The sequence below is a fragment of the Myotis brandtii genome, unplaced genomic scaffold, assembly GCF_000412655.1.
Source record: "Myotis brandtii unplaced genomic scaffold, ASM41265v1 scaffold644, whole genome shotgun sequence".
NCBI classification, from domain to species: domain Eukaryota; kingdom Metazoa; phylum Chordata; class Mammalia; order Chiroptera; family Vespertilionidae; genus Myotis; species Myotis brandtii.
Window position 1 is genome coordinate 194,992 of NW_005370482.1, and position 24,769 is coordinate 219,760.

At 38.2% G+C, this 24,769-nt stretch overlaps 1 protein-coding gene across 1 annotated transcript in view; it reads right to left on the reverse strand.

Moving 5' to 3' along the window:
* The window catches only part of CYYR1 (cysteine/tyrosine-rich 1), a 76,957-nt gene extending 52,194 nt beyond the window's left edge, over window positions 1-24,763 (reverse strand). The window contains exons 1-2 of the mRNA XM_005880647.2: window positions 24,517-24,763; window positions 19,596-19,698 (exon numbers count right to left, since the gene is read on the reverse strand). Coding sequence (XP_005880709.1) covers window positions 19,596-19,698; window positions 24,517-24,589 — 176 coding nt within the window. The 5' untranslated portion in view covers window positions 24,590-24,763. The remainder of the gene's footprint in view (window positions 1-19,595; window positions 19,699-24,516) is intronic.
* Between the last annotated feature and the right edge of the window lie 6 nt (window positions 24,764-24,769).

The window sequence follows — 24,769 nt, forward strand, 5'->3', positions numbered from 1 at the left end:
TTTTTTTTGCTTTTAAGCATCAGTTGCCACCAGTTCATGAGATTAGCTATAGTTTTGTGTGGAAATGACTAGCTTTATGACTTTTTGTCTCAACAGACTCAGATCATTATATTTTTTAGTTTACAGTTACCAGTGGTTAAAGTAGCCCAGATTTCACAGTGTTACTTACGCTGTCTGTTGTCTTTTTTTTCCTTGTGAGTTTTTTTTTTCTTAATTATTTTATTGTCATTGCTCTGTAAGGCTTCAGGAGGAAGTACAGATAGACATTTGTATTCAATCTACGCTGTTTAGCAGAAGCTTTGATGCATTCATACATTCATAAGCAGCATTTTATTATGTCTGAATTCACATCTTTTCTTCCACTCATAATAGCATATCTACTTCTCTCTGATTTAATATAAAAGTGAGCGGAAAACGAGGTTGATGTGCAATGCCACTTCAAAGAAGACATCTATTTTGTATTTTAAAGAAATCATTTCTTTTTTTTTTTAATATATTTTATTGATTTTTTACAGAGAGGAAGGGAGAGAGATAGAGAGTCAGAAACATCGATGAGAGAGAAACATCGATTAGCTGCCTCCTGCACATCTCCTACTGGGGATGTGCCCGCAACCCAGGTACATGCCCTTGACCAGAATCGAACCTGGGACCTTTCAGTCCGCAGGCCGACGCTCTATCCACTGAGCCAAACTGGTTTTGGCAAGAAATCATTTCTTAAAAGAACTAGTCAGAGACTCTCCCTAGGTGCTTTTAGCATCTCTCCTTAGGACATCAGACTCTGAGTTCCTCAAAGGCAACAACCAGAAGTGTAGGCAGTTTCTTCTTCTGGTAGAAAGGTAAAAGTGGAGTAGGTTCTATTGGTACAACCATACCACAGAAAACAACTACACATTCTTGACAATATGAAAAATACATCCTGAAGTCATAGAGAGAAACTAAAAGCAGGCATAAATTGGAGGAGAGTCAAAACTTAGAAATAGGAAATGGGATTGGGTGAACTTCCTGTTTGATAAGACTTTTTGCTCAAGGGCACACCCCAGTCAGATTAAGCAAATTGGCTAAATCTTGGCTACAACCCACAGCAGTGCACTGGTTTAAGAATCACAGGACAGAATTTAGGACAATCAAAGTAGAGGAAGGAAGGGGGAGAGGGGGAAATCAGGGAAAGGAGAAACGACAAAGGGAAAGGACATTAAATTTTGTACATAAATTCTGGGAAAAGTTTCAGAATCACCTCTGAATGGCTCATGCAAGGGGCAAACTGCCAGCAGCTCAGCCAAGGCTTACAGAACTGAACAGAGATGTGAGCAGCTACCCACTGCAGGAGGGACCACGCCTGGGAGGTGAGTCCTGCCATGTTAACTACCTGATAAAACAAACAAAAAATCAACTCTGAGGAAGTAACAGAATTCAGTTTCTACCATGTATATTTTGCAATGTTCGGGATACATCTCAAATTACTAGGTATATAGTATGAGGAAAGGAAGTTAAAGCCCTGCAGGACATTTTCTCCTGTCCAAAGCATCCATGGAGACATCTGGTCCATGTCAAAAGGTCCTCGAAATTTGGTCCTATACATAATGTCTGTGAGCATATTTGGTCCACGCCAAATGGTCCTTGATATTTCGTCCTGTCCAAAACTACCATGCTTAGGAAATGTCTTGGGTTCAAGCAACCCATAATGGTCATTTATCCGTATGGCTTATAGGATTAATATATTAAAAATGCTATCATGTTTGGTTGGTCCAATAATTGTTCTGTGGCCGTATTGCCAATAATAACCCTGCTTGTCTCGGAGGCCTTGTTTGTTGTGGCACATGGGGTTAGGTAGATGGGTTGGTGTGGACCACATGTCTCCATGAACATTTGGATAGGGCCAAATGTCTGCTCATCAATTAAAGAGACTAATTATGAGATGACCCTAATGCTAAAATTAGCAAACAAGGATTTTAAGGTAGCTATTATAACTACATTCAGGGTTACAAAGGAAAATATGTTTGTAATAAATGGATAAACAGGAAGTCTCAGCAAAAAGATATTAACTATTAAAAAGAGCAAAATGGAAACTCTAGAAACAAAAAACACAATATCTGAAACAAAAATTCCACAGGTGGGTTTAACAGCATACTGTAAATGAAAGAAGAGTCAGTAACTCGAAGATAGTTCAATCAAAATTGTACAATGTGGAGAACAGGAAGAAAAAAATCAGTCTCAGTGATTTGTAGGACTATATCAAAAGGTCAAATACAAATGGAGTTTTAGAAGGACATGAAAAAATTGGATAATTCCAACATTTGAAGAAAAAATGGAAGAAATTTTCTGAAATTTACAGATTCGGAAACCTTAGGAAACCTTTTGTAGAACAAATAGAAACAAAACAAAACAAAACAAAACAAAATAGCCTTGGAGATATATGACAGTTAAACTGATGAAAGCAACAGATGAGGAGAATCTTGAAAGCATTCAGAGAAAAAAAGACACCTTTACACAGACCGAAACAAAAATACTAGTTTCCAACACTTCTTAGCAGAAACACTGGAAGGCAGAATACAGTGGAATGGCAGCTTTAAAGTGTTATATGAAAACAACAAACTGTTAATCCAGAATTACATAAGGAGCAAAAATAACCTTCAGGAATAAAGGTGAAATAAAAGCATTTTCAGGTGAAAAGAAAAAAGAAAAGGTAATTCTTCAGCAGACCTTCTCTATGAGAAAAGCTAAAGGAATTTCTTCAAGCCACAGGGAAATGATGCCAGATAAAAATTCAGATCTTAATTTTAAAAGTATTTATGACTGTTTAAAGTTAAAATGATAGCATATTATGTAATAAACATAAAAAGCATAGCATAAATGGTAGGGAATAAAAGACCTATAAGATTGCACTAAAAAAAGATTGCAAAATTATTACATTTTATGACACCATTAACTTTCAACAGACTGAAAAAATAAGGATGTATATTGTAATCTGCAGTGCACACTAAAATAATAATACTAAAAGGTAAGCAAAAAAGCCAATCAATAACTTAAAGTAGAATTCCAAAAGCAATTTCAATTAACTCAACAATGATAGGAGCAGAGGAACACAAAACAAATGAGACAAAGCCCTAAAGCATAGATTAAGAAAACTATGATCTGCTTAGTTTTTAATTTCAGAAAAAGTTGGGGTCATATTTCTGTGGCCTTTAATTCTCTTGATATTTTTCTTAAAATGCAGTTTTTCAAACACAAAATAGAAAGTTTTTTAAAAAATATATTTTATTGATTTTACAGAGAGGAAGGGAGAGGGATAGAGAGAAACATCAATGAGAGAGAAACATCGATCAGCTGCCTCCTGCACACCCCCTACTGGGGATGTGCCCGCAACCAAGGTACATGCCCTTGACTGGAATCAAACCTGGGACCTTTCAGTCCGCAGGCCGACACTCTATCCACTGAGCCAAACCGGTTACGGCACAAAATAGAAAGTTTTAAAAATACAATATAAAATGCAAAATCATACTAAAAAAATCTTTCTGTTACTGAACAGGTTTGGTTAAATGTATCCTTCCTTCATCATCCCAAGATCCAACAATTGTAGTGATAACAACAACAGCAACAACATCAGCTGTTTCTCCTATAACATGATATATGCATTTCTGAGAAAAACTCAAGGTCTACAATATTATGAATTAAAAATAATATGATTTATGGGAGAAACAGGGTAGAGACAGACCAGTTGAGATCTATGCCACTTGCTAACCAAAGCTATTGGCGATCAGTGTTTCCTGGAGTCTGAAGCATGTAAAATTTTGGGGACACTTAAAAGAAAATATGTTAGTTTAACTGCCTGACACAACTCAGCAGTGTGAATTCTGAATATTTCACTACATTTTTTTTTTTTGCTGCAAATTCTTTGAGCTCCTCTTCATAAGACAATAACTTTGCAATATCTTTTTCCAAACAGGGAAGAGAAAGATAATATATTGTTTCATCTAACAGTGATTTTAAACTTTTTTCATCTCGTGCCACGCATAAACTTATTACTAAAATTTTGCAGCACATGAAAAATGTATTATATTTTTTGCCAATCTGACAAACATTAGGTATAGTTTTGATTTATTCACACCAGATGACTATTGTTGTGTTGGCTGTTGTCATTTTTTAATTTGCCATCTAAGGGAAAAGAGGTCAGTGCCGCTGACTAAATGGTCAGGTACTGCATATTTAAAAAATTCTTGCCGCACACCAGTGTGCTGGGACAGACCAGTTGAAAATCGCTGCTCTAACATGATGGATTGAAATTTGATTTGAGTTATTTGATCATTTGGGGGAGCCACTCCTGTATCAGAATGGCTAGCAATAACTTAACTATACGTGGAAGCATCAATGAACAACATAAATGTATACTAAACTTAGAATAAACCTATCCACAATTCCACTTCCCCCGGCTGGATCCCTAAAATGGTGCAGCCATTCCAAAGCCCCTGGGGAAGAAAACATTGAACTAGAAAGAGACCGTGGTCTTAAAAGAAACAGCCAAAATATTTTACTATGCAAGTGTTACAAAAAGGCCCCACCACGTGAGTGTGCCATCTTAGACGCAGTGAAGGGGCCAATGCAAGATAGGAGCCCCGACAAGAAAGCTGCATTAATGCCACAATGGACTCTGCTGGGCTTGGAGTACTCCAGCAACTGCAATGGACACTAAGGGAAAACCATGCCCAGCTCGGGGAGGAAGTTCACTGTGGCCGGAGGCTGCCTTCAAGGATATTTAAAGGCACAAAAACCAATCTGGTGGGAACACCAGCGTCCCAGCACTGAAGCAATGCACACGAAAGTGCCATCTGCCAGAAGTCAAGAGCTGAGCAAGGTTGAGGGTGCATGTTTCTGGCAGGGGGACCCCAGGTACCAGCACTCATTTTGATTTTTCCTAAAATAGAGCAAGAAAGGGTCCAGCCTGTGCAGCATTTAAGCTAAAGCTTTTGTCCTGTCTGGCTGAAGATTGTAATTCTATTCCCACATTTTTTTTTATTGCCTTTGATAAGAAAAAGTCATGTTTAACACAACGTTCCTCTTATAGTAATACCATTCCCAGAATCACCCATCATGAAAGAGCTAATTGATGTAATGAAAGCATACATTGGCAAAGGATAGGCAGTAAGTAATAATTACTAACCTCCAGCTGCTGTCCTAAGTGGTTCATAAGTACTAACTAGTTTATTCCTTGTAGCCACCTATGGAACAGATTCCTGCGTTACCACCATTTTACAATCCTATTTTGGGTAGAGGTAAAAGCTTTGTTCATTTGACTGTTTGTGGGCTTACTGAGAACCCACTGGTTCTCGAGTAATTTCAAGAACTCTATTCAATTACTTTGATTAAACGTGAATAAATCTTCATGGCATTTGATTTTCAACACTCCAGGATATTTTTACCATAGTAAATTGAACTAAGCCTTTATGTAAGTCTGTGTAAGTGTAAAGAAGCTATAGTTCATGAAATGACAGTTTTATTATCCTATATAATAAAAGCCTAATCTCTCTATATTAAAGCCCAGTGACCAAAGGGAGGAATAACCAGAACGACCGGTTGACCAGTTGCTATGATGTGCAATGACCACCAGGGGGCAGACACCCAACACAGGAGCTGTCCTCTGGTGGTCAGTACACTCCCACAGCAGGAGCAGCCGCTCAGCTGACGGGAATGAGCAGTGCTCTCATAGTGGGAGCAGCCACTCGGAGAGCGGGTCCACAGCTGCTCGACTGACCAGGATGAGCGATGCTCCCACAGCGGGACAATCCCTGCAGGCCATGCCCCCACCAGGGCATGAATTCATGCACCGGGCCTCTAGTATGCTAATAAAAGCCTAATATGTCCGGTTGTCTGGTCGTCAGTTCAACCAATCAAAGTGTTATATGATAATAATATGCTAAGGCCACTCAATCGCTCATTATGACATGCACTGACCACTAGGGGGCAGACGCTCAACACAGGAGCTGCCCCCTCACCAGGTCAGTGCACTCCCACAGGGGTGTGCCGCTCAGCCAGAGGCCAGGCCTCCACGGCAGCGCTAAGGATGTTCAACTGATGGCTTAGGCCTGCTCCCTCCGCCCTGGACTGCAAGAGGGCACAGGCCAGGCTGAGGGACCCCCCACCCAGGTGCATGAATTTCATGCACTGGGCCTCTAGTATTTCTTAATTTGATAACCAAATAGGATAATGGGAGTCCCAAATAAAATGTTTTTGGTATGGTTTACTTAGACCAGTGTGGTCCAAGGGTCATTTGTTCCAGAATCTCCTAGTGGGAGATGGTTAATAAAAATATGCATTTCTTTGCTCCATTTTGGATCTACTGAACTTGAATTCCTAGATATGGTCTTGGGAAAATGTTTTTAGCAAGCACTCCCAGGGTTTCTCATACTAAAGTTTAAGAACCTCTAATTTAAACTAATGTAAATGCTGTGAAATCTCTATGCTTAACAGACATAATTATTGTATCACAGGCATTTACAAGCTTGAATGTTACTTAAAAAATGAATCAATATATTTTTGTTTCTTCCATGCTAATATAGGCTTACAAGTGCTATTTTAAACAAATGATATAATATGGAGGGGAAAAAACTACAAGATTTTGCAGATCTTTAAATCAGATCATTGATGGATTGAAACACCTGGGGGTTGGTCTTCCTAATAGCATAATCTGAAAAGTAGAATAGAGTTCACTGGCTTTAAATGAATCATTTCAGGATAAACTCTTTTCTCTTATGAGCTACTTTCTCCCTTATGACCTAATTTCATTCTAGAAAGAAATGAATTTTGGGGTCTTGCAGTTCTGTGTGAGCTCTCCCTTCTCATCAATATTAGATTAGAAGAAACATCCAGGATCATTCTTTTAAAAAGTTTAATGAATTTTTAAAAATGTATGAATATAGTTGGGAAAGCCTGCTAGTGATTAAAGAGGCTTGGTTTTAATATTACACTCATTTCCCTTCCAAAATTCTCTTCCACATTTCATGAGACAATATATTTCTCCTAATTAACCCAAGTTGAAATTAATTATTTTAGTCATTTTCATCACAACATTTAATTATCGACGCTCAATTTTCTAGGGTTTGTGTCCATGTCTCTCTTCCATGTCACCTACAGAACACACTTTCCATCCAGTATGTTAAATTAATATTTCTACCATCATTGAAATGGGTTTTTAGTGCACTACAAAAATGCATACGTGTGGGACATCTCTGGGAAGATTTCATTTCCTCGTGGAAGTGTTTATAAAAAAACCAACAGATTATCAAGTTTTAGATTGGTTTAGAATGGGAAGAGAGTAAAACTAAGCTACCATTTATTATATGCATTAATTGGTATGACTCATAATTAAAAATAAAGAAGAGAGCTCAGCCAGCGTGGCTCAATGGTTGAGCATCAACCTATGAACCAGGAGGTCACAGTTTGATTTCTAGTCAGGGCACATGCCCAAGTTGTGAGCTTGATCCCCAGTGTGGGGCATGCAGGAGGCCACTGATCAATGATTCTCTCTCATCATTGATGTTTTTATTATTCTCTCTCCCTCTCCCTTCCTCTCTGAAATCAATTAAAAATATTTTTAAAAATAAAATAGTGAAAGAAAGGGAAAATAAAAATAATTTCATTTAACCCTGTATGTAGGTTAACATACATGTTTTGTTCTTTTTCCCGTGTAAACTGAGTTTCAACAAACAAAATTAGTTTCTTTACTTGGTGTTGATAAAAACCAAATGTCAAAATTTTTAATTTCTCCTTTTGATTGTTAGTTCTTCCTGGTTGATTGATCCTTTTCACATTATGTCACTTTTTATGGCTGGTAATATTCTCTGCTCTGAACTTTGTGTTACATTAATGTAGCAACAATCTAATTTTATTTTGCTTAATGTTTACATGGTATATCTTTTTCCATCCTTTCTCTTTTATTCTTTTCATGGCTTAATAGCTCATTGCTTCCTCACCACCAGCTTTATCAAGGTATAACTGACAATGAAAATTATATATCTTTGATGTGTACAACCTGATGGCTTGATATACATTAATAAATAATCATCACAGTCAAGGTAATTAACATATCCATCACCTCACATAGCTAGCTTTTTCTTGTGTGTGTGTTTGTTGAGAAAACTTAAAATCTAACCTCTTTGCAAATTTCAATTACACATTAGTATTGTCCACTATAGTCACATTATCCGGTAGATCTCCAGAATTTATTCATCTTAGATCATTGAAACTTTGTACCCATGACCAACATCTTCCATTTCTCCTCCTCCAATACTTTTAACCTACTTATATCATTGTAGTTGAAGTGAGTTTCATGAAGATAGGACACTCTGCCAGTTAAAAATACCCATTCGCTATCCTTTATTTTAGTTACTGTGTTTTGATCACTAATTATCGATGTTGGATTTGGGTCTATTATGTTATTATTTGAATTCTGTTTGTTTTCTTGGTTTATCATTTCATTGATTCTCCTTTCCTGCCTTCTTTTAAATTAAATTGCACTGTAGGTTTTTAGTTTATTTGTGTTTTGGGCTATGTTTAGTCCAGAGTGGAGTAAGCAGAGGGGAAAATCTGGTAAACTCATGGCTAGTTAGATGGTACTTCAGATTTTGGTCTTGTTCACCGATCTGCTTGCTATTCTTTTCTTTCCATATACCTGAAATTGCTGCTCTGCACATTCCATCCAGATTCCATAGTTGCATTCAGTGGGAGGCAGAGAGTGAAGTGTGCTTTCTGTCTTACCCCAAATTGGAGCCAATCCTTCCAACAAAAGGTAATGAAACAAAAACTACTGCAGACACTGTGTAAAATATAGAGCATGGTAAACTGGCTGTTTAGAGCCAACAGGCTGTATAAAAGAAACTCATTTTAGAATTGATAGACCTCAGTTGATCCTTGGTATGATCAATGATGTCTTATTCAGCATGCCAGCTAGCATTTATTGCCATCACTGAAAATTCATTCAATCTGGCAATTGTTGCCGATGTAGGTTATGTATAATATCATCAGAGGCATGTCATTGCTCGTTTAATTCTTGTAAGTCTTCTAAGCATTTGGTATATTGAAAGAACTTCTGATTAACACATTTTCTAAAAATGCCTAAAATCAGGGTAATTCTAAACTTTTACATGCAAAAGCATGCTCGAGTGTATGGAGTACTGTGACCACTGCTGGAATGGCTAGCAGTTAGACCACTGTTTTGTGCATAAATTGTTGCTGGCAAGTCATCAGTAGAGACAAACCAGTCGTATGTACAATGTGCACTTCTGAAAAGTTGTGAATAAAATAAATTTTGAACAGTGAATTATCTGGAGCTCTATAATGAATCCTTTTATAAAGCAAATTACTGCCCTCTGATTTTTGGTATCGCATGTGTTATGCTTATATAGTATTTTTGTTTAGACTGGTTTCCTCTAATGTACAAGTCAGTCTAGGGCAGTGGTCGGCAAACTCATTATTCAACAGAGCCAAATATCAACAGTACAACGATTGAAATTTCTTTTGAGAGCCAAATTTTTAAAACTTAAACTATCTAGGTAGGTACATTGTTATTAACTTAATTAGGGTGCTCCTAAGCTGGCCTTTGCTAAAAACGTCCTCAATCTGATTGAGGTACGTTCGCTGAGGTCGACCCCTTCCAACTCTCCCATCCACACTCATCTTGTATACTTGTTTCGTCTATCTCTTTTCCAAAAACCGACTTCTGCGCATGGGCCACGAAGTTTCAATCGCACTGTACCTGCGCGCCCGCACGTGGTATTTTGTGGACGAGCCACACTCAAGGGGCCAAAGAGCCGCATGTGGCACGCGAGCCGTGGTTTGCCGAGCCCCAGTTTGCCAACCACTGGTAGGGCAACAAGGCAGATTTGTCTACTTAATGCACATGACTTTGGGGGTTGCATTATGCTTTTAGCAACTGCTGGGCAGCGGGACATGGTGCTTAATTTGCTGCCTTTGCTGTCATCAGGTGGCAGTCAGATTTGATTCAGTAGATCGTTTGTTTCAGTCAGTGCTGAGTGCTCCCTGAGGAGAGACGTCCATGCTTTGGTCTAAAGAACCAGGGAGAGAGCCTCCCACCCAAAGCCATGCTCTGCTGGTCAGTCCTGAGCTTCCAAACGACCTTGGGGGAGTCACTTTGCTCCCATTGCTTTCATCTTTTTCCAAGCTCCAGATGGTTTCACCACCCAATGTTTTCACCAATGACAGAGAACATTTCCAAAGCCATTCTAAGTGCTTTTATGTACAGATTTTTCTTTCTTTATGTGCAAATGTTTCCTCCAGCTTTATTCTCAAATATAGGTAACCTATTACTGCTATTCCTTTTTAAAAAAAATATATTTTATTGATTTTTTACAGAAAGGGAGGGAGAGGGATAGAGAGTTAGAAACATCGATGAGAGAGAAACATCGATCAGCTGCCTCCTGCACACCCCCTACTGGGGATGTGCCCACAACCAAGGTACATGCCCTTGACCGGAATCGAACCTGGGACCCTTCAGGCTGACAGGCAGACGTTCTATCCACTGAGCCAAACTGGTTAGGGCCTATTCCTTTTTTTATAAATGAATAAACTGAGGCTCAGTGATATTAGGAGAATAAAGTTCACACAGCATAAAAGAGGAACTCACAACTTTTATCAATTGTCCTACAACCTACTGTCACTGAAACCACTGTGAATTAAGAACACTCCCAAAGAGCTGTTTCCTGAAAAAGGGCAAAGTCTATTTATTTAATATATTGCTCAAGATTGCCAACTGCATAGTGGAGTTTTTACCATTTATTGGATAAATTTAAATTCAAATATTTCCCTCTGGGTAAGACTTTGAAGACTGATTTTGTTTCATTTCTGGTGTTTGTAGAGGGAAAATGCTGTATCAACATTATGCAGTTGGTTATTTGCAACCACAGGTAGCACTTATTTTCTCTGCAAAAGGCAGCATAGCATAGAGAGCTATTGTTCTGCCTACCTTTTGGGCAGTGTGAATTCATAAAGAGTATGTGTGAGGTAATTTGTCATATTTTTTTCCCATTTTTGTCAGCTTGGTGCAAAGGCATAAAAAGGCTTTCTTCTCGTTACCTATAAGATTTTTCTTCTTCCTCTTTCTGCAAGAAAGAATGTCGACACTAGAAATTCTGTTCATCTTGAGTTACTATGAGTTAAGGAGGCAAGGCCTTCACCCATGGCACTTTCAGATGGAATCCTATTACACTGCAGGGGGTTTCCATCGCCCTCTGAAATTGTCATTCGTCATGGGTGTGTTCATCCTAACATTTTACATTTCGGAGGCAGCTGCATGTTGTGTTCTGACCGGCAGCTGCCCACCAGAATTCTTCCAATAAAATGGGATAAACATCACTCTGTGTGTGCATAATTCTTCCTTCCACAACATTATCAATAAGACATTTTATTTCCAAAAATTGCGCAACTGAATGGAGTTGTACAGCAGCCTGTTGCCTTAATAGTCACAGGCAGGCAGGTCACACTTCCTCATTGATGGACCACATTCAAATATGTGCTGTGTCAATGAAACACGACAACAGGTAAAAATCATTATAACTAAATTGGCATTTGAGTTCTAATCTTATTATCTGATTTTTAATTTATTGTCATACAAAATGTGACTAGAAAGTGATCACTGAATCAATCCATGGAATGATACCTGATTTGTATTCTGTGAAAATAATTTCTAACATATTCAAATTACAATTCGGTTTTTCTAAGCAAATATGTATCCACATGATACATATTTATTTAGAACACACAAAATGTCAGGTTTTTCATGTTTAGATAGAGGATTGGTCTGCATTTAGTGATGTATCATCGATCACTGAGTTGGTCAGACCCTGTATCTTCCACTAAGTTATCAGATTGGCTTCATGTCCCCTCATGGTCTAGAGCAGCGGTTCTCAACCTGTGGGTCGCGACCCCTTTGGTGGTCGAATGACCCTTTCACAGGGGTCGCCTAAGACCATCCTGCATATTAGATATTTACATTACGATTCATAACAATAGCAACATTACAGTTATGAAGTAGCAATGAAAATAATTTTATGGTTGGGTCACAACATGAGGAACTGTATTGAAAGGGCCAGAAGGTTGAGAACCACTGGCTAGAGTGTGGAAGGTCAGACAGGTAATTTAGGAACTTGAATAAAGTCATAAATAATAATATAGTAGGTAAAAGATAATGTATGGCAGCATATAAGAGAGAATTTAATCCAGATATTGAGGGTAAGAAAAGGCTCACCCCAAAATATGGTTTTAAAACTTCACAAGGTCACAGAGCAATGAATAGCTTCCATTCTCCCATCCTGAAAGCTTCAGGTTTTCAGGAGCTGGTGGGGAGCAGCAGAAAGAGTCCAGCGCATGAACTTTTAAATGCCGGCTCATTAAAACTAGTAGCCATGTGAATTCTGAGAAAAGTTCCCTAATTCTGAGCCTCAGTTTCTTTATCTATACAGACTAGAGTAATAATACTTAGGTCATGAGGGCTACTCTGAAGATTAATAAACTAATATAACCTAAGCATTTGGAACAGGAAAAGGATAAATAAATGGTAGTTCCCATGACTTTCGTAATCCTTGCCACCACCAAACAGACCTTCTCTTATAATACCCAACTCTGATTTCTGTCTAAGGTAGTCCCTAAACCCTGGAATATATGACCAGATATGATTGGGTACAATCAGGATACCTGAAGATGGAGCCTCACGTCAGCTGCTTTGTTATGGCAATGTACGCAATTCACACTGAACTAAAAGACCAGCACTTTTATTTTTTATCATAATAATAAAAGGCCAAGAGGCGTCACGACCGAAACTACCAAACGATCAAATAACCAGTCACTATGAGGTGCATGGAGCACCTCTCGGGCCCTCCTCCATGGCCCACAGGCTCTGATCCAGCGGCTGGTGGGCAGGTGGGGCAGCGTGCGGGTGGGCGGGGCTGGGCAATGGGCCTCTGGTATAATATAACACACAAGAAGAAAATAAAGTTATTTACTATTCCTACCACCACAGGAAGTGTCTTCAAGCTTATTAGGGAAGGACAGATTATTTTTCATAGGGGTGAAGGAATTTTGAAAGGATGAGGGGCACTTGAAGGAAATAGATGTAGAACAATTTTCAGGAAGCTGATCAAGTAACTGGTGTAGAACATAGAATATCTCTGTCCTTATTTATAGAAATAAGTTACTGAGACTTTTTCCTAAAAACTTAATCTATGCCTTCCTAAAAACAAATTATGATTTTGACATTAGACTTAATTTGCAAAGACAATTCTGATAGAATTGAATATAGATTTGACTGAGAAAAGTTTTAGACATTTAATAACATAAAGTTTGCTTTTAATAACATAACCCATAAAATGTAAGTGTATGTAAGTTTCTGAGAATCACTGACTTTCTTCTTATATTAAAATCATTTGTTAAGCCCTAGCAGGCTTGGCTCAGTGGATAGAGCGTCAGCCTGCAGACTGAAGGGTCCCAGGTTTGATTCCAGGCAAGGGCACATGCCTGGGTTGCGGGCTCGATCCCCAGTAGGGGGTGTGCAGGAGGCAGCCAATCATTGGTGTTTCTATCTCTCTCTCCCTCTCCTTTCCTCTCTGAAATCAATAAATATACTTTAAAAAATCATTTGTTAAATTTAAATCAAGTTCATATATTTTTAACATTGTTAGTTATTTATCTTTATGTCATTACTAAAACAAAAATAAGACTCCCACCGACTTTGGTTTGCTTAATATGCTCCATCCCAGAGGTGTTCTTTTCCTGAGTACTAAGAAAATTTAAATTTAATTAATTTAAATGTTTTTACCAATGCCAAAGGCCTTTCAAAATGCATTATGTTTCTGTCAGTATTTGCATAGCCTCATATGTTTTATTCAGAATGCTCAGCTACTTAATGAGCATAGAACCTCAAATGCCATTTGAAAATATGAAACCTTTATCTTTTAACTTGGTTTTGCTTTCATGCATAACATGACTCTAAAATCACAGTTGTGATATTTAGTAGCTGTCTTTGCAAAACTCCAGGCAATACATCTTTCACATTTCATTGAGAAGAAAAGACCTTAATCCCACCAGGATCTTCATTATTAGTTCTTCCTCTGGACTTTTCCCCATGAGGATTTTGAGTTGGCTAGATGTCTCTCTGACGAATCCCTAGACAGACCTGCATCTTATAAAGGCAAGTTAGAAGAGCAAAAAATCTATTTTTGAGGAAGGGGATTAAATCTTACTTCTTGTCATCTGGCTCACTGTGTCCAATCCAGTCATTACTGCTTCCTATTCAATATTGTACAATTATTCTCTTACTCACGTAGTAGCTTACCTTCACTTTCAGTAGTCTAACAATAATTAGCCACTCAACTGCACTCTCTATTCCCTTGAATTCTACTAATTCTAAAGATTATTGTACAAACCAATCTTTACACTAGATCCTCTCTCTAGGGAATGCCAATTCAATTTCATCAGCAGCAAAAATTGAAATAGCCTATTCCATATTCATCACAGATGTTTATCTTCCGTGGACAAGAGTGGCTGAGTGAAATGTTTGAGAATCAATTGGATGAGAAATTGTTTATTTCTTGAATTGGCCCAATTCTCATTTTTAAGCATAGTGAGGCTTTAATCTTCAGGTAGTTGCTTTTGTGATAAAAAATGTCAAAAATGGCAAAATAATTCCAAAGTCACACATTCTGTCAAAAATGGTTCTAAATACTGTAACAACTCAAATGTTTATTCCAAATCTTTTCTCTATGGAATAATTAATTATCATCATTATTTGGTACCTTCTCACCTATTTCCCTTGTTTCAGTGCTAAGAATTTGTTCTTTCTATAAAAAACCAGCTGTCTTATTTCTAGAAAAATACTGAATTATTTTGTTTCAATTGTGTTAGGCATGACCAATAAATGTATGAAATCTACCAATAAAAGTATGCAAACGTAAGAACTTATCTTTTGCCTTACTGACCTATTCTTATGTTATATTAAAAGGTTACCCTTACCTCTCTAGCAATGCTGAGCAACATAGCTTTTTACAAACTGGCCATTTCCTTTCTTGTATCTTTGTTTTGAAAGCACAAGTCCATCTGTCTAGAAGTGCTTACCTTTTTTCACTGTCCATTTGCAAACAAAGTTCTTTCAAAGTTCTGCTCAAATTTCATGTTTGAATTTGTTTCTCCAAACATTTTTTCTAGACACACACACACACACACACACACACACCAAACATACACTGCACTGTTTTCTCTCTTCCTGGCCCTCTAATAGCACATCATGTATTACTTCATCAAATTAGAATGTTTTGCCTACACTCTCTTTTCTTATTATAGAAGATCCTCGAGGTCAGGATACATCCTTTATTCATCTTTGATAATCTAGCTCAGTACTGCCATGGTTATGGCACACACTATGTTTTTAATAATTGATTGCATAGTATATGCTGACTTCTGTAAAATTATTCCTAAATTCTGGAAAATAACTACTATTTTTCTATACTGAAAACATTATCTGTGACCATAATGACTTAAGTAGAATATTCTATTTTAAAGAGACATATGTTAGACTTACCATGGTGATCAAACCATTACCTTATACACCTGAAACTAATACATTTGTTAATAATTGATTGCATAGTATATGCTGACTTCTGTAAAATTATTCCTAAATTCTGGAAAATAACTACTATTTTTCTATACTGAAAACATTATCTGTGACCATAATGACTTAAGTAGAATATTCTATTTTAAAGAGACATATGTTAGACTTACCATGGTGATCAAACCATTACCTTATACACCTGAAACTAATACAATGCTATATGCCAATTATATCTTCATTAAAAAGGTAGATATGCTATTGTAAAACTTTAATTTTTAAGGTTTTCCATGAGATACAAGTAAATTTTAAAGTTACTAACCACAAAAGGAATAAAAGGGGGGGTGTCAATTTATTTGTAAAAATTAACTCATCCAGAGATTTCAGCAAGATGGCGGCATAGGTAAACACCGCAGACTGCTGCCGCAAACAACCACTTCAAAAATACAACTAAAAGACGGAACGGACATCACCCAGAACCACAGGAAGGCTGGCTGAGGAGAGACTCTTCAACTAGAAGGAAAAATAACAGCACACCGAGGCTCAGAGGAGGCGCAGTGTGGAAAAAACTCAGGTGCGGAGGTGCGCGCGCAAAGCGGGCTGGTGGCTGAGAGCGCGGTTGTCGTTTTCGGTCAGGGGGGAGTCTCAGACTCTGAGCTCCAGATACGGGCGAATCGCTGGGGACTCGGACCCAAACGGGAGAAGCGGGAGTGTCTGGCATCAGTTGGAAGGCAGCTTTCCCTCCGAGGTTTGCAGCGGTTCCGGGGGTTCTGAGAAGCAGAGCCTCTGGGAACAGGACTGAGGGCACCATAACGGCTCCCTCCGCCCGCCCTGTTGAGCCCGCCCCGCCCAAGCCCTGCGCAGAGCCATTTGCCAGATCGCCTCAGGCAAAGGCTAGATTAGCACCTCCCCAGAGGACAGAAGTTTTCCGCGGCAGACACAGCTGATTCACACAGCCAGTCGGCCTGGTGGTCAAATCCCTCTAGTATTAACTACAACAATCAAGGCTCAACTAGAACAAGACTGCGCACAAAGACCACTAGGGGGTGCACCAAGAAAGCATAAAAAATGCGGAGACAAAAAAACATGACAGAAATGGAGGATATAGAGCTAAAAATCGCAATTTTGAGGGCTTGCAAAAATGTGCTAGAAGCTGTCAATAAACTTGTTTGTAAAAATTAACTCATCCAGGTAAAATAAGGCTTTTTAACTAAAAGGTAAAAAAAAAAGTGGGCACTTGTGATCTCTTCAAAATGAGTCTTAATGTTTAGTCTACAAAACAGAGCAGAGTTGAACTAAAGAGAATTAAGGGTGAAACACGTGTACTCGGATCATTTCAGAGGGTGACTAGGGAGAGCACTCAGCGACCATGATACGCGTTCCAGACCTCACCAGTTACCAACAGTCTAGAATGACCCAAATTGTACTCTTCTTAGCTCATTGTAAGCTGAGCCAAGATATTTTCTATTTTTAAACAGACAAAAATAGAAGCCAATTTATAAAGTTGTTCATTTATGAGACAAAACATCCATTGTGTTTATTGCTTTCTTCCTTATTACTTTTCTGATAACCACAAAGATTTAATTTTCTGTTAAGATGATTAAAATGATTTTGCTAGGAATGTGCCTAGATGCTTGGAATAGAGAAAGCATAGCTTCTGAGTTCCAAAATAGCTATATTTGAAGGCATGTGCATGAAAGAACTTTCGTAAGCATTCTTGGACTGATATTTTTTCTCTCAACCCCTCCACCCACACCCAACTTAAAAAAAAAAACAACTTTGGGTGGAGTTAAGAACTCTTTTCAAATCTTAAACAATAACTGGAAATCCTGAAAATGTATTCTCCTTTATCCAGTGGGGAAAACATTTTAAAGTACCTCCTCCTTTTTTCCCCTAAGAATTGTTTAGCAAGGGATTTACTTAGGGGTTTCTATTTTGAACAGAAAATTCAGTGTTAACTGCCTGAAACATAATGCCATCTGTCTCAAAGGCAAAATCTTTTTTCCCCCCAATATTACAAGTACATGGCCCTAATAACCCAGATAAATACATTAATTCAACTACTTCTTTACTTTAATTAAGTGGTGAAATTAGTAACTTAGAATATGTACCATTAAGATGTGAATATGATTGCAAATTAAAACATATCAAGTATGCCTAAGCTTAATTTTTAAGTATTCTGATTAATAAATTATGTCTCACATATATATTTACCAGGGTGGTGGGAGCTATCAGATGAGAGACAAGGGCACAGAGCACGGTGTAGTTAGTGGACAGGGAAATGGGCCAGAAACCAGAGGACCAAAGAACCACAGAATCACTCTGATGTCAGGTTCCTCAACTGTATACCGCCTGCTGGGACACTCACACATCTACCCAGCACAGCAGTATCTGGCATGTGGAGACCACTCGAAAATAAAATTGGAACTTAGTCATGATGTAGTTTAAGTGTGAAGTGATGTACAAATGTGCAACATCATTATATATTTATATTTAGGGTATTCTGAGCTAATTCCTGTAACTATCCTTCTGACCATTCCCTAATGTAAGAAGGAAACTTCATCTAATGTAGTTTAAATGTGAAGTGATATATAAATGTGCAACATCATTCATTATATACTTATATTTAGGGTATTCTGAGCTAATTCCTATAACTATCATTCTGACCATTCCCTAATGTAAGAAGGAAACTTCATCTCTTTTCCACCAAGTCATCCATGAAAAAAAAATTCAAACATTTTATTTAGAGTTTATATGCATTTCAAAAATGCTAAAGTTCCATCCCTCGATCTTTATTACAACCTGACCTTTGTTACATAACCATGACATTCTTCAAGAGGAACCGGAAGTCTGCTGCTTGTTGGTCTCATTCAGAGAGACAGGATCTCTGGTATCAGCCCCAACATTGAGTCTAGAAAGTTTATGTTATACCAGCTTTTCTATTTTCAGGAAAGGGAAGTTGAGTTATATGCCATCGCCGGGGACATCCTTTAGTGCCTAATCTTTCCTGGTTCCAAGTAAGCCTTCATAGGGCCTGAGTGAAGCCACAACAGGACAGCATCTAAATCATCCTGATGTTCACTTGATGAATAAAAACTAAGGAGAACAGAGGCTAGACTCTTGCAGCTATCTGAAAAACACAGGCGATTCTGACTCAGAAAAGTCTTACCTTCCTCATTCTCTCCCTCTAATTTCCCACCATGACGGTCTGTGCAGAGAAACTGAGAGTTGTATACTTTTCAGACATACAACCCTGAAGGCAGTAAACCGAACATAATTAAAGCATAGTGATTAATCACAAAAACAATATGTAATTATATATGTGTTTTCCGATGGTCTTAGGCGACCCCTGTGAAAGGGTCACTAGAAGCATCTCTAAAATAAAATGTTAGTTCGTTGTGGAGAAATGCTTAACACAGGCGAAGTGTGTATGTCTCATTGCTTTTCGTAGTTGGTTATTACTTTACATTGCTGATGCCTAGACTATCTTGGCTCTAAACTTGGTTCCTGAAGTTGCTTTATATGCATTACATAGAAAATTGACATTTCATATCTCAGCTGTTTTTATTCATAATGTCTCTTTTTCAGGATATTTACTGAATGAGTTAGACAAATACATGGATGGCAAAATAAACTGGCTATAATTACATGACAAATTCTAACTTACAAACTTTGTAACAAAGCAGGCAGCATAATTTACAATGTTGAAAAAAAGATCAGTAATATGAATAAGGTCTACTTAAAACATTGTTATTATTTTAAAACACAAATTAAGCAACAATCGAGGCAATTTATTTTATATATTAACTTATACATGTTGTCCAGTAATATAACATACTAGAGAATGATGAGGATTTAGTATCTCCAGTACAGATTATATGTCAACAACCACTCTTAAAAATTTCTTGACCATGCCTATGACAGTACATTTTGAAACCATATCTGGGCATGGGAAAGGGCATCAATATTGCCAAATTTGATCACTACTCACGAGAGGATATTCCCAATATAGGCGTAGTAGGAGCAACAATAGGGCGTGGTCCCATCACAGCAGTAAGATCTGCAGTCTTTGCCACACTGAGCAAGACAATTGTCTACAAAAACAAAAACAACATATCCAGTTACAGTTCTGAAATCACAACTTCATGAAAAATTATCCCATTTCATACCTTAACCATTCCTCAGTGGATTTAGATTTTTGTTTAACGTACTCAGAATGGTAAAACATTTGTAAACATCTGAACTAATCTTCCTTCTCTATTAGATATAAAGCTAGAAAAGGCAAAGACCATTCTTTGAATCACCTGCATCCAGCACCATAGTTGGTGGTCAGAATTGAATAAGACAACGAAGGGAGGAATGAATGACCTAACTAATCAGTCATTCAATTTGTCAACTGAGTTCTCATAATAATTCTTAAATGGTCAAGTCTTTTGACTTTAGGGTATTACTCTCAACTTCATTTAATGGAAAATGTTATTGACATGAATAATGTCAACTGGAAATAATTTTAAAATAATGTACAGTGATCACGGTTTGCTTACATATGGTAACATGAATAAGTCTGCATATCTTGTCAATGTATTTGGATTAGAAAATACAAAATTTCCCTAGATAATTAACTGGTGAAAAATTAAGAGTTTAATGTCAGGTTGAAGAATCAATAAACTATGAAACAGCACTGTGATGGGGAGAAGGTATTTTCTGATTAAAAAGGACATGTTGGAGCTAACAAAACCAAATTATTATCTTTTCTGCCACATGTTTTTGGTAAGAAGAATTATACCAAAAATGTTGAATAGAAATTACCCTGGCTTTTAAAAATTCTTTATTCCATCTAAATAATTTATGTTTAACAGGTTAAGGTTACCATTTAGTTATGGTTAGTGGTATACATTATAATGGATATATGAGCTTCAGGTATAGTATTAGGAAAACATGAAGTACAGCCTGATAATTTAAGTTAGATGTTCAAAAATCACAAAATAAAAATAAGTCATTTCCAACTCAATCTCTGAAGCTAATAACAATTTTCTAAATTGTGTAAGGCTTTTGCTTTCTTGCTCAAGTCACATAAAAATATAAGATGTTATATTTAGGTCTACATGCCCAATTGATTTATCTGGAAAGAAAAATTTTGCTTTTGCTTTTAAATCAACTCCTTGCCAAGATGAACTTTTACAAAAGGATGTGACCAAAAAGTAGCAAAGTTCATTCACCTTTACCAATAATGTGTGGCCTTTGTGGAATAAGATAAAAAAGTTCACATTTTCTTTCCCCCAACTTAATTTCTAACTTCTAAATTAACAAACTTTAATGTCTTCTTCTGGGATGGGGTAAAAAGAAAGATGCAGTAACTCTGCTTAAATTTACTTGAAAATTTTGAAGACAGAAACACAGTCTAATGATTTATTGACTGTATGCTTTTTGCAGAATGCATCGAACTTTTAAAGGCTATTTATTTTCTCATTTTCCCAGTGAATGTTTACTTTACTGCTCTCCTTTTTTGTGTGCTGTTTAATTAATTCAAATATTTAGGAATGTTTTGCTTCATGATCTTAAAAGCTATAAAAGACATTGAGATACAGGCAGAGCTGATATCCTCATTTGTTCTGCGGGAGGACAACTGATATGTAAGCAGCTTTATGAGGTGCCTTTTCAATGACATCCAGGACAGGGATCTTACTAAGCACTCCATGAATATCAAAGACTCAATTACTACTATTGCACTCAATTACTCTTAATGTAAGGACATGCTGATATCAAAATATTTTGAGCCAATGTGACAGGAAACCAAGCCCAAGATCTTGTAGCCAAGAAACTGGCTTTTACCTGCAGCAAACATCTCCATCATGTCACACATTGTTCATGATTTTTATGGCATTTTCCAGTGCTCCTGTCTACTTCCCAGAATTAAACGACTGAAAAGGGCAGATTTAATAGCTCGGCAAATACATTCACAACCATGGCATTTCCAGACCGAGGTTCCAACCACACCTCAAAGCTTATTTTGATATGTTAGTTGCTTTCTCCACTTTATTTGAGACTAATTCTACAAAGATCAGAGTCTGAACAATACAGGAGCGTTTTCTCACTTGTAAAAAAAAAATGGAACATTTTTATTGTCTTCAGAAAACAAATAATATTGCTTCTCATATTCAAGGTAATATCCTTGAAAATCAGCCAATGCAAACTTAGTTAAAGACATGAAGATCTGGACAAAGGTTTCCCACCCCCACCCCACCTTAAGGAATGTGTCCTACAGGAAAAACAGCATCTGGCTGCAAAGATTTGCTCAGAACAAGGTTCTTATAAGCTACAGCTAAGGATAAGAAAGGAAGGAAAGGGAGGGGACAGAAGTCACTCTAGCTGAGACTGCAAAGGCAAAACCTTGGCCAAATCCTGTCTTTGTAGCCTGTACTGGGCGTTGGATAATAATGTAAACACTTCATTGGGTCTCATTCCAGAAGTGACTCCACAATACAGCATGATGCTTCAGGTATAGAAACTTGCTCGTATCTCCTTAACAAATGGGCCAGGAATTTAATGCATTTGCTTTGGGGTTATAATTCAGGTTATGGACAGCACATCTACTTGTGTTTTTGTCCCATTAAAACAATTCATTTAACAGGGTGTCTGAACTATTCTTACTTCTGTAGTGTCCCCTTATCTCATCTCAATTCTCACTTCCAGCCATAACTCTTACTTCCAACCAAACTGAATTATCTATTTTTGCGAAGACACATCTCGTGGTTTTTGCCTTTGTGCATACTATGTCCTATAACTTCATCTCCAAGACCTCCCTATCTGTCAAAGGCCTAGTTCCTAAAAGTCCTACTCAATTCAGTTTTTCTGAACAAATATTGATTGCGTTCCACTTATGGGCCAAGCGTTTTGCTAGTCTCTGAGACTATTAAGCTGAGCAAAACAGACATCATTTTCATGGAGTTTACACTCCTAGGCCAGCAATAAGGCCCTCTCCTTTGAACACCGATAGCACATGATTGTACCTCTCCTGTGACCCATCTGGGTAATGGACACACTATCTCCTAGCCAAGACTCAGAGGATGGCCTCTGTCCTATGTGTCACTCACCATATCTCACTCAGCAAATATTAGGTGAACGAATATGGCAAGCATGAAAAAACCTCTGATATAAAGAGTTCAGGAATTAACACCGAAGAACACATTAACTAAATATTTCTTATCAAAGACAATGAGTCAACTTAGTATTTTTGGCTTCAGATTGTGTACTTTGTAGCTTAGCAGGGAGAGATGTGGAAAGAGAGAAGAAGAAATGGATGGAGAGAAAACTTTCTGAACTAACCAACCAGCTCTGAGGGAAGGGAACCAAGAGAAGGAAAAGTGTGCAAATTAGAAGCTTTCTCTTCACCACAAAGTATAGAATAAGACAAAAGAATAAGACAAAGTTGTTATCAATGGTGTGGTTGAGTAAGAGCAAATGAGGTTATTACAGTTGCATTTGCTGTGTTCGATTTTCTTATTTTTGTATTCTCTTGATAAAGACAAGGGGTAGGAAAGAATTATCGTTACTTCAAAGAAACGAATAAAGAGATAAAACAAATATGAATGCAGTTGATTCTGTTATTCCCTCAAGTTCTGAAACCTTGTATGATTTAAGTAAAAGAAATAAGTGTAAACAGATTAGAATGTGAATTCTCCTCATTAAACAGGAAGTGCTTTTCCTACTTTTACAAATTTCTTCATTTTCCCTACAGGAAAATATCTTTGAACTAACTTATGGAAACCACTAATTTGCATTTAAATAAACAGACTGAAAATTTCCATAAGAGTTATTGTGTGTCACTTCTGGCAAAGTTGAAAGAGGAATTCAAAGCTTTTGATGTGCAGATAATGTTGAAGAACTCTTCATTTCAGCTCTAGTATCTTTATATGCACTTATAAAAACAATCTTTATATATATTAAAAAATCACACTGCTATACATAAATTTAGTATCGCAAGGTCATGGGTACCAGCCTCTGGTTTTCCTCATAGGAAATTAGAGACAGGGAAAACATTTTGCAAAACACTTTGGTTTTAGCTTGTGTTGTGAATAGAAAACAGATGCAAACCCCGTGTGTAATTAACTTTAGACCTGAGTAAGGAATGAAAGGCCAGATCATCGGGCTCCATAGCAATAGCTAAAGAAGAAAAGCACTTTGCCTCATCAGTCATCAGCAATGCTCACTGAGAGGAATCAGGAGGAGGGACATGAGGTGCCCTTCACTTACAAACAAGGGCTCAACAAAATCCACGAAAACAGCCTAGACTCCAGGTGAGTGTATGCCTCCCAAAAACCTTATGTTTGATTTCAAAGCATCCAATTGCCCCAGGCGACTGCCCTAGAGAATCGCCTTCTAAAGAATAAAAATAAAGGTCTCAGGGGTTTTATCTCCAGAGGGAAAAAGCGGAATATTCAAAACGCGAGGGTGGAGAGGGCAGTGAGTAGCCTGTAGTGAAATGCAAAAGTCACCACTCGGGTTCATTGGAAAACTTCAGAAATACTCCTTAGACTTCAGGTGCTTTTTAAACATGTTTTCCTTCCACCCCTTAGCCTCCAATCGCCCTGATTCCGGAGTCGTGGATACGGATACAACTGGATGATGTTCCGTTATCCAGAGAGTGAAATCCCCTAAGTGTGGGGTTGGGGGCTCCAGGTTGCTGGGTGCAGAAAGGGAAAGAGAAGTAAAGAACAGCGAGGGAACTTCAGAGGAAAGGGCACCATAAAGGAAAGGAACAAACCCAAACCGCGTGGAGGTGGAGACCAGGGTCCCTGTCCCCGGGACCACACCATCTTCGCGCTCCCGGGGGGGCGTCGACTCAGACCGCGTCGCCCCGAGTGGGACCCAAGCGGGGCCCCCATCCCGCTCCCCCGCCCTGGGTCACTGACCTGCGAGCACAGAGAGCAGAACCAACTTTGGAAGCAAGAGCCCTGGACCGCCGGGCAGCCTTCGTGCGTCCATCCAAGCCGGCGGCCGGAGGTTGCGCGCCAGGCCAGCGGGACAGACAGACAGACGGGAGCGGCTGGGAGCGACTGCAGAGCCCGGAACGGAAGGGGATGGAGGGGACGGAGGGGACGGAGGGCGGTCAGATGGAGCCGGCAGTGCACCCGGGAGGGGGGTCGCGCAGAGACCTGGCCATGG